Genomic DNA, 12936 nt, shown 5'->3' with positions numbered 1-12936 from the left:
GGGATTCCATTTCTTTGTCCAGGTCTTGGGCTTGGGGGTCAAGTAAGTGTCAGGGTTGTTTTTGTTTTTTGTTTGTTTGTTTTATTTTGTTCCTTTTACCCTACAGCTATATTATCCAAAGGTATTTGATGGTTTGCAGCAACATGAGGCATGTGTGTTTCATGATTATCTGATTTCCTGTGTTGAGCCATGGTAGAGGGGCACTAGAGGTCAGGGCTTTAGAGACTTGTCACCTCAGCCTTTTCTACCCTCTGGTTCTTACTTGAAATTAGTGAAAGAGTCTAGAAGAAAAACAATGCCAAATATGGGATCATTTCCTTTTGGTTGACTAAGACTTTGGTCAAGAACCTAGTTTGTTTGTCCATCTTTCCTTGGGACAATCTTTGTTTCCTTTGTCCTCACAAGCAATTAGACTCTGCTGAGTCTGTACTCCACATCACCAGGCTCCATCAGTGAAGAACATCAGGTTGTAGCTCATTTATGACCCTTCCCCTTCACCGAAGACAGACAAAGTCCTGAGACGCTGATACGCTGATACGCTGATACGCTGTTTATTCCTGATGCTTATGTTTTGAGTATGAATATCATCAAATATGGAGGGATTATCATCAGCAATAATTAAAGTTAGCCCACTTCAAACTTCAGTGATCCTGTAATGTACATTAGTTCTCTGTCTTTATTGTTTATTAATTGTTAGTATGTAAGCAATCCATGTACAATACTATCCATACTGGTCCCTTTTCAACTAGCTAAGTATTAGATCATTTTCTCAATTGAAATGTGAAGTAGAAGTTGGTGTTCCATTCAAAAAAAGTATTAAACAAAACAAATATTTTATATCTCATAATGTATATACATGTTAAATTTTTTTAAGTGTTTCTTAAAACTTTTTTAAAAATAGCTACAGTCAAATGGTTTATGAACCAGAACTTGTAGAGCATTTGGATTGAATTTTTAATACTGCTTTCTCTGACTAGATTTTTATTTTGTGTCATTTATTGTGGTTTTTTTTTGTTATTGCTGTTTTGTTTTTAACAGATTGCAGCTATCCAAAACATGTCATTAAAAACAACCCCCCAAATTCCCAGTTTTAATGTCATTATCAACAAGAGCAATTATAATTTGTCAACTAATAACTAACATTATTTCAAGAAAACACATGTATCACCTTTTATAAAATAAAAATTTTAAGTTTCTTTTTGCATACTAAAACTATCATAACACCAAAAATTGAAATGGTTGTGAGATGGAACCACAAAGCTCTGGGCATTTCCCGGGCATTCTGTTTCCCATGACAGTGATGTCATAATGTCCTACTGAGTCTTAAGGCCTGCTGGGCCACAAGAAGGAAACCTTGAAGAGACAGTAGATTGCTGGATAAATCACACCAATTTCCCGATGGATTTTATGTTGTTGATCTTTTTATCTGGGCTTTTCCTTCCAGAAATTAGCAATCTACGGTCTAATGTGGAACGTAAGTAAACATTTAAAATTAGTTTATCAGAAGAATGACACTCAATGACAGAAAGTCAAAATATGGCAGGTCTCTGCATGGATGACTGAAAGTTGGAGATGTAATATAATTTAACTTTTACATCTCAGTCTCTAATTGTGAAAAACTTTCAGTGAGATGAAGCAGTAAGGAAAATTGACATTCTGTCCCATGGTGTGTCATGTTTCTATTTCTAGAGGAGGCTTATATGATGCCTACGGATGAAGAACAGTACTATGCAGATGAGGAAAGCATGGCAAATAATGACCATGGTCATGAAGACGACAAGCACATAGGTAGCAATTCTGTTATGCAAAAATCAGAAGACAGTGAAGACAACTCCCCTGCCAATGAGAAAACTGGCAATTACTATAAAGACATAAAACAATGTAAGTTTTTAAAGTTAATAGCATATGTAAAAAGTTGATGCAAAAATCTGCACTGGTTTGATTTGTCTTAATCCTGCCTTGTAGTCTCCCATCGCTTATTCCCAGATTTGAAGTTCTGTTGTATTTTGTGGACATTTCAGTGGGTAAAATTTAAACCTTATTCCACACAGCTTTTTTCATGAGGCGTTAGGAAATTTAATAAGGCTGTCTTTGCTGCTGCTTCTATCAGCTGTGGTTCATCGTGGCACCGTGATTCTTACTCACTTTTGTGAGAACTGATCTGATTTGAAAGTAAGTTACCCAAAATTTATTCTGAAGGCTGCTAAAACAAAACACCACAAACTAAAAGGATCAAGACAATAGAAACCTATTTTCCTATATTTCTAGAGACTGGGACTCCAAAATCAAAGTAGAACCAATCAAGTGAGGGCTCCACCCAAAGACAGAGGTTAAAACACCCCTTTGCTTCCTTCAGCCTCTGGTGGCCAAGGTGTTGTTTCTGGACTTGTGGCAGCAGCATCTTAGGTTGTGCCCCGTCTCCATGTAACAGTCTCCCTGTTTCTGTATGCAGATTTCCCTCTTATATAAAGACATTAGACAAACCCGATCAATAGCACACCCTACCTCAGTCTGGTTTTATTTTAACCATATTTTCAGTAACCCTATCTCTAATCCTGTCTCATTTTCTGAGGTACTGAGCTTAGGATTTAGTGACATTATTGCCCTTCTAAAAGCTGATTTTGGCATCATATACACATATACACAATTTCCACAATAATTGGTTCTCATGGTTATCTATCATAAGAAAATTAGTTTGACTTTTTTCCTTGTGAATTTTCATCTTACTCCTTGCTCCATTTCCTTTGAAGAAGAAAAATATCTCATGGTTTTTGTTTATAATTATTTTTATTAGTCGGTGGATAGTTTTTAAAGTTAAAAATTACAATGAAGAAAAAATATATCATGGATAAGAAGTGATTTACTGGTTGCTAAAGATTTGTGATTTTGTTTGTAGATGTGTTCACCACACAAAATCCAAATGGCACGGAGTCTGAAATATCTGTGAGTGCCACAACTGACCTGAAATTTGCTCTGAAGAACTGTAAGTTCTGAATGCACCCTCACTGCTGGACATGCAGAGACCTCGGGCGGATTCCAGAACAGTGTGGGGAAATGGGAGAGGCCTGAGTTCTCACCTCTACAGTCCACCTTCTATCTTGTACTTCTGGGAGCCAGCAGAGTTCTGTATTCTTTTTACCCCTATATTTTCTTCCACAACATTCTGTGAAGCCCTATGCCCATTACAGTGACCATTCCAGAAGGCAGGCAAAGCCTCTCATTTCTAAACTTACTGCTTCTCTGCCTGCCTGGAAAGAAATATTAACTAAGTTTAGGATTCCAGGCTACTATTAAAGCCACAGTTGTGTGTGTGTGTGTGTGTGTGTGTGTGTGTGTGTGTGTGTGTGTGTGTGTGTGTGTGGTCCTCTTATGTTTTGAATGATATGAAATAGCAAAAAGTGACTCTGGCCATGGTGATTGCAACACTGGGGCAGACTCGTTGACGCCTAATTATTAATAAAATTACCTGACAGTAATGGGCATTTGAGCAATTCCAAGCCCTGTAGCAGTCACAGTTTTAGGATAAACTTAACTAATCTACCAGGGGCATCTTGCTTGTGTAGAGCAAGCATCTTTAGTTGTATGGGATAAGATAGAGTCAACTGACTCTTAAGCATCCCAGGCACCTCAGAGAACCCTACTACCCAAGGAAGAGACTCCAAATCCCTAGATTTCACCCCCACGACTGGGAGGTTGTCAACAGAAGTTGGAGTGGGACAAAACTTTGCACCTTCTGCATGTAAAGCATTCGAGAAGAGCAAGCCCATCAAAGAAACAGAGAGCTTCAGGACAGATTCATTAATGATAAATCACTTGAGCACAGTCGCTAGCGCTCCACGGACAGTGGGGAAATGGAGGCAAGTGGGGGTCCTTCTCCTCAGCAGGAGTTAGTGGTCGCATCACACCTGTTATTATTCACCCCTTTTGAGTCCTGTCTGAGCCAATATTTTGGAAATCAGTTTCCTTTTCTGCCATTTCTCCTTAGTAGGCTACCTGCGATGGACTGGTAGGCTCTGTGAATTCATTCTTTCCTCCCCTTCACAGAAATTCCCCTATAGTGGGATGGATATTGAACTATTCAGCTAAGTTAACCAGTACAGTCCAAATATTCCCAGTGGTGCAGCTCTACATGGACACGTCATAGGCTGAGGTTTGTAATGAGGGCACAGCCAACAATCTTAGCCAACAGCTCTCCATTACCTCTAAAGGCCTGGGTCCCATGCTTTCCCTCTCTCATGGAGTGCAGACGTATTAATCCTGCTCAGGCATCCTATAATCACAAAGACACTAGTCTCCAATGCTTTTCTTCCTATTCTGTATTTCTGATAAAAGAATCATTCTCTTTCCTTTGTTCTCTCCTTCTTTTGATATTTGATCACTGTTTTAATATGCTGAAAATATTTTATCCTTTTTTTCTAGATAAACTCATCAAAAAAAGTACAACTGAAAAGACTGCCAATGAAGAACTATTTCATGAACTCCCTCGTAAAAATATTCAAAGTATTAACACTACTACACTGTCTTGATATCTGGAGCATATTATTATATAGCTTATGCAATTAGGTTTCACTGCTTTGAGCATGACCTGATGAATAGCATGCCTAAAGAATCCATGCTATTGTCATTTAGAGTCACACTGGAAGGCTTTTAAGTGGCAAATATGTAAGAGTCTATTTTCAGAAGCACCTGCCAAGCCATAGGAACTAAACTTTTTGGAAATTTTCAGTATTTATTAATAGGCATGTAAATTTAGAAAATGCATTTATAAATGTTCAGATTTAGCTAGTGTGAGTATGTGGGGCATATTATAATACTTTAGATGACAATGTAAAATTTTCTACTTGATTAAGGAATAAATCTATCTCTGGTCACAATGATTAATGTTTCCGAGGGTCTTGGGAGTGGGAGGCTACAATAAAATCACCATTTTATTTTCTTGCCAAGATCTTGCTCTGTATAAAGTATTTGTGAAGCCATGTAATCCAGGCTGACTCTTGTAAGGTTTCTGAGTGACTTTGTAATTTCAGGCAGCAGATTCTCACCGTTACCTGTTATCTCTTTTAAACAGCATCAACCCCCAATGTGCCTGCATTTTGGACAATGTTAGTTAAAGGTAAATTCATGCAGTTAGGTAACTGGGGAAATGTTTTGCTTTTCTAATGTTTTATATAATAAAGACAAGACTGGTTTAAATATTTCTGACAATAATCAATAAGCTCGTGTTGTTGTCCCTTGTAATAGCAGATGCAATATTTAGAGAAATGATTAAGTTGCAGTTTCTGATTCTCCTGTGCACAGAAGTACATCCTCCTGCAAATGTCACAGTCTAGCCTGTAACTTAAAGTTAGGGAAGACATTTGCTCGTATAAGTGAGTTGTCTTTCTTGTCACTGTGTCACACAGAAGTACATCCTCCTGCAAATGTTCCAGGCTAGCATGTGTCTTAAAATCAGAGAAGACATTTGCTGGTATAAGGGAGTTGTCTTTCTTGTCACTGTGCTGCAGGTAACTATCATGATCTTCCTGTCTTATAGTTTTGACTTCAGAAACAGATGGGCCAAGATAAAAAATAATTCAACTAAGTGCATGATTCTGCATTTTAAACAAGGTTGTTTTCCACTTTCATTTCTCTATGTTTGGAGTAGCATTTGCATAAACACACAGAGATACACATATAAGTGCAAACTACCAATGTATATTTGTGCATAAAACTAATATGTACAGTATAGGCACACGAGTACACATGCCCAGTGTAATGCACAGATCAATCTATGTTTGCATATACTCTGTCTAGATACAGGAATAAATATTAAAATATGTAATGTATATGTCACATACACATGTGCATCATAAAAATGAAACAGACACCTTCATTATTTGTATTTTTATATTTCCATTCAGCATTACCTATTCACTGAGATCTCTTTGTTATACTAAAATCAATATTTGTAAAATATTAAAGATCATTTGTCAATATTGACACAGCTTCAAATAATTTTAGTTGCCTGACAGGCACAATTAGTCATACCTTGGATTGGCCCCCAAGCATAGTGTTAAATAGTTTGTTAATGTTCCTAAATACTATGATGGACCCAACGGAAAATACACACATTAGATAAGCTCCATTTGAACATGTGTTATAGAGATGTTTACTTTGAAAAACAATACTAAAATAAACAATACTCATGCAAAAATTTCAGTAAGTAAATGCTACTTATGACATCAATGCATTGTTTTAACAGCTATAAATGGAACAACAGTGCACATGGATGATAAAGATCAATTATTTCAAGCAATTCCAGGTAAGAACAAAGTACTTTAATTAACAGATACATAAATTTCACCTTAATTTTAGTGGCTGCATTGTGAAACAAATTCTCACACATGTGTATGTATGTGTAATATACACATATTTTTAGTTGCCTGACATATATGTGTGTGTTCTTTTAAAAATAGGCTTTACTTTAGAGTTTTACATCTAAAGAAAACAATAGCAGAAACTACAGAGTTTCTGTATCCCACCTTCCTTTGATTTCTACTTTTTTTGATGTTGGGGCTTATTGTATGTGTAAGTGTGTGGGTCCCTATGGAGGCCAGAGAAGGGTATCAGATCCCCTGGAAGTGGAATCACAGGTAGGTATGAACCTCCTGATTTGTGTACCAGGAACCAAACTCCTAATTTGAATCGAAAGTTATATTAAAAGGCAATGTTTCAATTTTCTTCAAACCCTCTGTCCTATAAGTAAATATTGAAAAATACACATATTTGGTGGCATATCTGAGACCTGCCTGCTCAGTTCTGTAATGAATTATTTGAAAAATGTAGCCTTTGCCTGGAGCTGTTTGAAGAAAGTGGAGTGAGCCTTTTTCATATGCAGGGATGACAAATGTTAGAAATATGTCATTTCTCTTCTTAGCATTTAAGTGACTGAACGTGGAGTTGACTGGCTTTCTACCATTTTTTGAGGACACCATCTATCATGTATTCTGGTGTGTTAGCAATATTATGTCACTTCTCCCACCAACTCTATGAAGAAATCGAGTCATAAAACAAAAAAGGGTAGCCTAAGTTCTGTAACTCCCAGTGGTTACATAGTCTGAAACCATCTCTGGTTCTGGCCTTGACTTTGGTAATGTCCTGTGAGGAAGAGTCAGGGATTCATGGGAGAAGGAGGCTGTGCAAATTACCCTTCATGTGCACTTCTCAGCAGAGTCCTAGGCAGCAAAGACAAAGTCATGAAGTGAAAGCAAGGAGGAGAGATGGCATCATGGCTCACTAGGCAGCCATGATAGGCCTTGAAAGGACATCAACCCTTCATTCCTGGAATATCAAGAGAGACATAGCATCAAGACCATAGGTAGCTATGAGGAGCTCTACAGAGACAGACCCTTCAGATCTGTCAGCTTCCTTCAGATCAGAGAACAAAGGCAGTTTCTGACCCTTATAGGTTTAGATTGTGGTAGTAGTATTTTATGCTACTAACCTAGTCTGACTTAGCTTATGTGGCCCCTGACATAGAGAAAGGCCTTAGACAAGAGAGTAAAGTTACATACAGTTCAAAGCTGTCTTGAACTTATGTGTTAGGCGGCAGGGCTGGCTTGGGGTGGGGTGGGTGGGAAATTCAGTGAGAGTTACAAGGTCACAGCAGTTCTTTGTAATTCAGTCTCTCTGTCTCTCTGTCTCTCTGTCTCTCTCTCTCTCTCTCTCTCTCTCTCTCTCTCTCTCTCTCTCTCTCTCTCTCTCTCTCTCTCTCTCTCTCTCTCTCTCCCTCGATGTGGCTTGATTTCTGGGAGACAAAACAGCACCTAGAGGAGCTATAAGTTAATTTCATGAGCATACCCATATATAAAGAACTTTCGGAACTGGGTGTTGTGGTACCCTAATCCTAGCACTGGAAAGCAGAGGCAGGCAGATCTCTGAGAGTTAAAAGATAGCAGCCTGTTCGACATCCTACTGAGACTCTAGGTAAGAGAAATATAGGAGTTGGGGGACTAGAAGGACCCAGAGGGTCCTAGAAACCTACAAGAAGAACGTCGTGATGGGTGGATCGGGGCCCAGGGGGTCTGCTCAAACTATTGCAGTAGTGTACGAGTAGTAAACATCGAACCCCTACTCTGCTCTAGTCAATGACAGGACATTCTCCACAGCTATGTGGAGAGCAGGGACTGACTCTGATATGAACTCTGGTCCTCCATAATTGACCACCTCCCCTTGGTGGGGAGGCCTGATGGCACTCAGAGAAAGAATAAGCAGGCTACCAAGATGAGACTTGACAGCCTATGACCATATAGTGGGGGAGGAGGCCCCCCTCAGTCTTAGACTTAGGGGAGGGGAACAGGGTGAAAACGGGATGGAGGGAGGAATGAGAGGATACAAGTGATGGAATAACAATTGAGTTGTAATCTAAATAAATTAATACATTAAAATTAAAAAAGAGAAAATTCCAGGACAATCAGATCCTGTCTCAAAAAAAAAAAAGTCTTTAGTAACTATAGGAGCATTAGTAACTATAGGTGCATTAGTAACTATAGGTCCATTAGTAACTATAGGAGCATTAGTAACTATAGGTGCATTAGTAACTATAGGAGCATTAGTAACTATAGGTCCATTAGTAACTATAGGTCCATTAGTAACTATAGGAGCATTAGTAACTATAGGTGCATTAGTAACTATAGGAGCATTAGTAACTATAGGAGCATTAGTAACTATAGGAGCATTAGTAACTATAGGAGCATTAGTAACTATAGGAGCATTAGTAACTATAGGTGCATTAGTAACTATAGGTCCATTAGTAACTATAGGTGCATTAGTAACTATAGGAGCATTAGTAACTATAGGAGCATTAGTAACTATAGGTCCATTAGTAACTATAGGAGCATTAGTAACTATAGGAGCATTAGTAACTATAGGTCCATTAGTAACTATAGGAGCATTAGTAACTATAGGAGCATTAGTAACTATAGGAGCATTAGTAACTCTAGGAGCATTAGTAACTATAGGTGCATTAGTAACTATAGGAGCATTAGTAACTATAGGAGCATTAGTAACTATAGGAGCATTAGTAACTATAGGAGCATTAGTAACTATAGGAGCATTAGTAACTATAGGAGCATTAGTAACTATAGGAGCATTAGTAACTATAGGAGCATTAGTAACTATAGGTGCATTAGTAACTATAGGAGCATTAGTAACTATAGGAGCATTAGTAACTATAGGAGCATTAGTAACTATAGGTCCATTAGTAACTATAGGAGCATTAGTAACTATAGGAGCATTAGTAACTATAGGAGCATTAGTAACTATAGGAGCATTAGTAACTATAGGAGCATTAGTAACTATAGGAGCATTTAAGGGGGACAGTTTATTTTAATATACTCTTCTTGATCCAGATAGCAGTCATTGACAAGTGTACACATTCCACTTGGACAATATAATTTTGTCTGTTTGTTGGAACTGGTACTGGAGACTGAACTCTGAGGCCTTTGAATATGCTAGCAAGAGGTCTACCACTGGGTTAGATCCCAGGTACAATAATTAAAATGTTCAAAAGTCAGAGAACATTGATATGGGAACCTATATCCATCATTGCTTATCAGCTAAATATGACCTAGAAAGTAGTGAAGACCATTTTGAGTGGGCATGGGAGAACTGTGAGAACATTCAACATGAAATATGTTTTAAGTCAGATGCATTCTCATGAAGGTCCAAAATCTGATAGCAATGAAACGTTTTCATCGCATGTAATTAGATTCATGTTTCTGGAGCCAGACTTGGTTCTGTTATTTAACTCATTTCAGGAATCTAAAAAGTCACTTGCATTTCTTTTGCAGTAATAAGCACACTGAGTTTAATTGTCTTGGTTAACAAAATGGCGAGCTTCTCTCCTAAGCCTCTAAGAGGAAACTGCTAATGCTGCACACTACACACTTCTAGTTCAAAAGACTAACCAGTGTGTACCCAACAGCAGGGCATGCAGCTTTCCTCTAGGAAGGACTAGTGCCTTGTAAATTGGCCTATACTCTTTTCAGAAATGATGTCCTCTACAGGGCCTTTTAGTAAAGCCAAGAAGAAAGGCTTGTCTGCATCAAAGTGTTGTCATGGGTAGCTTGGGCTTTAAACCACATTTTGATTAGTAAAAGCTTTGCAAATGTCTGTGAGTGTATAAAGTGCAGCTAAGCACAACTGTTCCAAGACTGAGAGAACATCATGTATGCGGACAAAGAAGCAGCCTTCTCCTAGTCATTGCCTGGTGGAGAAGAACGAGCTGTGAATACTGCAGACACGTTCTGTGTTCCTTATTCCTCGAGGAAAATATGCACAACGCTCAGTCTTCCACTGTATTTTCTCTCTCTCTTTCTTCCTTCTTTCCTTCCCTCCTTCCTTAAGATTTATTTATTATTTATACAGCATCTGCCTGCACGTGTGCCTGTACTCCAGAAGAGGGCACCAGATTTCATCGTAGATGGTTGTGAGCCACCATGTGGTTGCTGGGAATTGAACTCAGGACCTTTGGAAGAACAGACCGTGCTCTTACCCTCTGAGCCACCTCTGCAGCCCTCCACTGTCTTTTCTTTCTTTCCTCTCAGGCTCTGACCTATACACTGCCAGTGAAGACAAACTGTCAGAGCTAGAGGACCTCAAGCTCAAGTTAATGCTGGGAATCTCGTTGATGACCCTTATTCTACTCCTTCCCCTCTTGATATTTTGTTTTGCCACACTCTACAAACTAAGATGCCAAAGGTAAGCCCACTGGCCTTTGCAGCCCTCAGAGCTAGTCCACGGCTCTGGGCTCCCTCTCTCTGTCTTTAGTGCATCTGTAGGAATATGTGTCCTTCTGGGTAATGTGTAAAATATTATACTCGAATCCACTTGTGCTATGCATTAGGAATATGGGTGCTGTCGCGGGGACTAGGTCACTGTCTTTGTCTCAGTGTTTTACACAGTTGTGTAAACACACTCACAGTTATTAGGGAGGACATAGAGGCTAGACAACGCCTCCACCCTCCATGTCCATGCAAAATAGCCCTGGAACACAAAGACTATTTAATCCCTTCTAATTAACTCATTTGCTTGGGATTTAACATTTGTAATTTTTTGGTAGCCTTGCTTAAGACCTTGAAACAAACTAAAAGAATCTGCCACTTTTATACATTGAGGCCTACAAATTTGTCTTAAATAATCATTAGTCTTTCCTTATAAAAATATTAAATTCCATTTGAACCTGGGGGCGTGGTTGGTCTCTTTACAACTTCTTTTGTACAGTATAATAGATTACTTTAAACAACCTCACAGAATTACTTTTTAATGTTCATAATTACCATTAATTTTACTTTTTTGACTATGGTGTCTTGATGACATATTTCTCTGATCCACTAAACCTGTAAAATTAGATATTTATTCTCCATAATTCAGCTTTGCTTCATGTTTCTTGTTAAGTCTTTACTAATTAAAGTAATTTTTATTATTGGCTTTTGAATTCTAACATTGCATGTTGAGATAGGCTGTATACACTAGGCACTGGTGATTCATTCACACAAGGGATGAGTACAGTGCCACCCTAATGCACTGGGCAGAATTTCCATTTCTATTTTAACTCTTCTGATATAAGTGAAAAGTATATGCAACTAAAGGCACCTGCTGATTGTGTGTTCTCTTCTTTCTAGTGACAAAAGCTATGAAAGCCAATATTCTGTCAACCCGGAGCTCACCACTCTGTCTTACTTCCACCCGTCAGAAGGTCTATCTGATACATCTTTCTCAAAAAGTGCGGAGAGCAGCTCATACTGGGGCACTTCTTCAGAATTGAGACGATCCAGCACAAAAAAGTACAAATCTAAATTTATGGAGGTTTCTGAGCCCTTGGATCAAATAGTCTTACAGGAGGAGCCAATCTTCCTTTCTTCCGAGCAGCCAACCTTCCTCCCGATGGAAGAGGAGTCAACCTTCCTTCCTCCTGAAGAGCTAGACTTCTTCCCTCCTGAAGAGTCAGCCTTCCTGCCTCTTCAGCAGATGGAGGAACAGGACTTCATGGAGGATGTCCCTGTTGAGGAAATGAGTGAGGCACCAATGGTTGTTGAGGAAATCGATCAGGAAATTGTTCAGGAATAAGCAATTGCTGAGTAAATAACTTTAATTCTTTGGATATATACATACATACATATATATATATATGTATATATATATGTAAATCTGTGTGTCTCATATAAATGTCCTAATAGTGAAACTGCAACAGAGACATCTAAGTTTTCTGATGTCCCTAGGACATTTTCAATAAAAATTATTACAGTTATTATTTGTTATAAGAATTATTTGAAAGAAAATGTACAAGGAAACAATGTATGGGAACTCATCAAATAAAGCCAATTCTGGAGACTAGGTTATGAAAGGTATTCATGACTGGAGGTAGCTCAGTGACAGACCACTTGCCTAGCACACCCAAGACCTCCTTGGCGCCATCAATCCACCCTTCTTTTGATCAATAAAAATTCATACTAAGGTGGCTCATCTTTAAAAGAGGGTCTTTACTTGTGCCTGGCTACTGCTATCTACATCAAAGCAAAAAGCATCTGGCTTATGTTTCCTTAGCTAAACAGTGGTACCAACAAGATAAAACTAAATGAGCAGTAGAAAGTGCTAGAGTTCTTGAGCTGTTTTGAAGCATGTGGCTGCTCTCACTGATCAGTAAGAGAAACATTGCCAGCAAGATAGCGCAGCCAGAAAAGTGCTTGCCACACACAAGCCTGGCAACCCGACTCGGATCCCTGAACCCCACAGTGGAAGGAACGAACCTTGACTCAACTCCTGCTTGCCTTCTGACCTCTCCAGACATACTGTACTATGGGTGCATGTGCACGCACAGACACGATGATAATAATTTTTAAAAAAAGTCACTCCCTTCATTTCTAAAGTACTTGGAATCTTTTGAGATAACACGCT

The 12936-nt window shown here is 38.7% G+C and overlaps 1 protein-coding gene across 1 annotated transcript; it reads left to right on the top strand.

Annotated features, from left to right (window-relative positions):
* Window positions 1–1398: 1398 nt before the first annotated feature.
* Eqtn (equatorin) lies at window positions 1399–12108 on the top strand. Its single transcript, XM_051156810.1, has 7 exons — window positions 1399–1474; window positions 1690–1881; window positions 2897–2983; window positions 5069–5113; window positions 6242–6301; window positions 10587–10740; window positions 11664–12108. The coding sequence occupies exons 1-7, from the start codon at window positions 1399–1401 to the stop codon at window positions 12106–12108; spliced, it is 1059 nt and encodes a 352-aa protein (XP_051012767.1).
* Window positions 12109–12936: the final 828 nt, after the last annotated feature.

Source organism: Acomys russatus, chromosome 2 (genome assembly GCF_903995435.1).
Source record: "Acomys russatus chromosome 2, mAcoRus1.1, whole genome shotgun sequence".
Lineage (NCBI taxonomy): Eukaryota > Metazoa > Chordata > Mammalia > Rodentia > Muridae > Acomys > Acomys russatus.
Note: the sequence above shows the minus strand (reverse complement) of the source record. Positions and strands in the feature narration are given on the sequence as shown.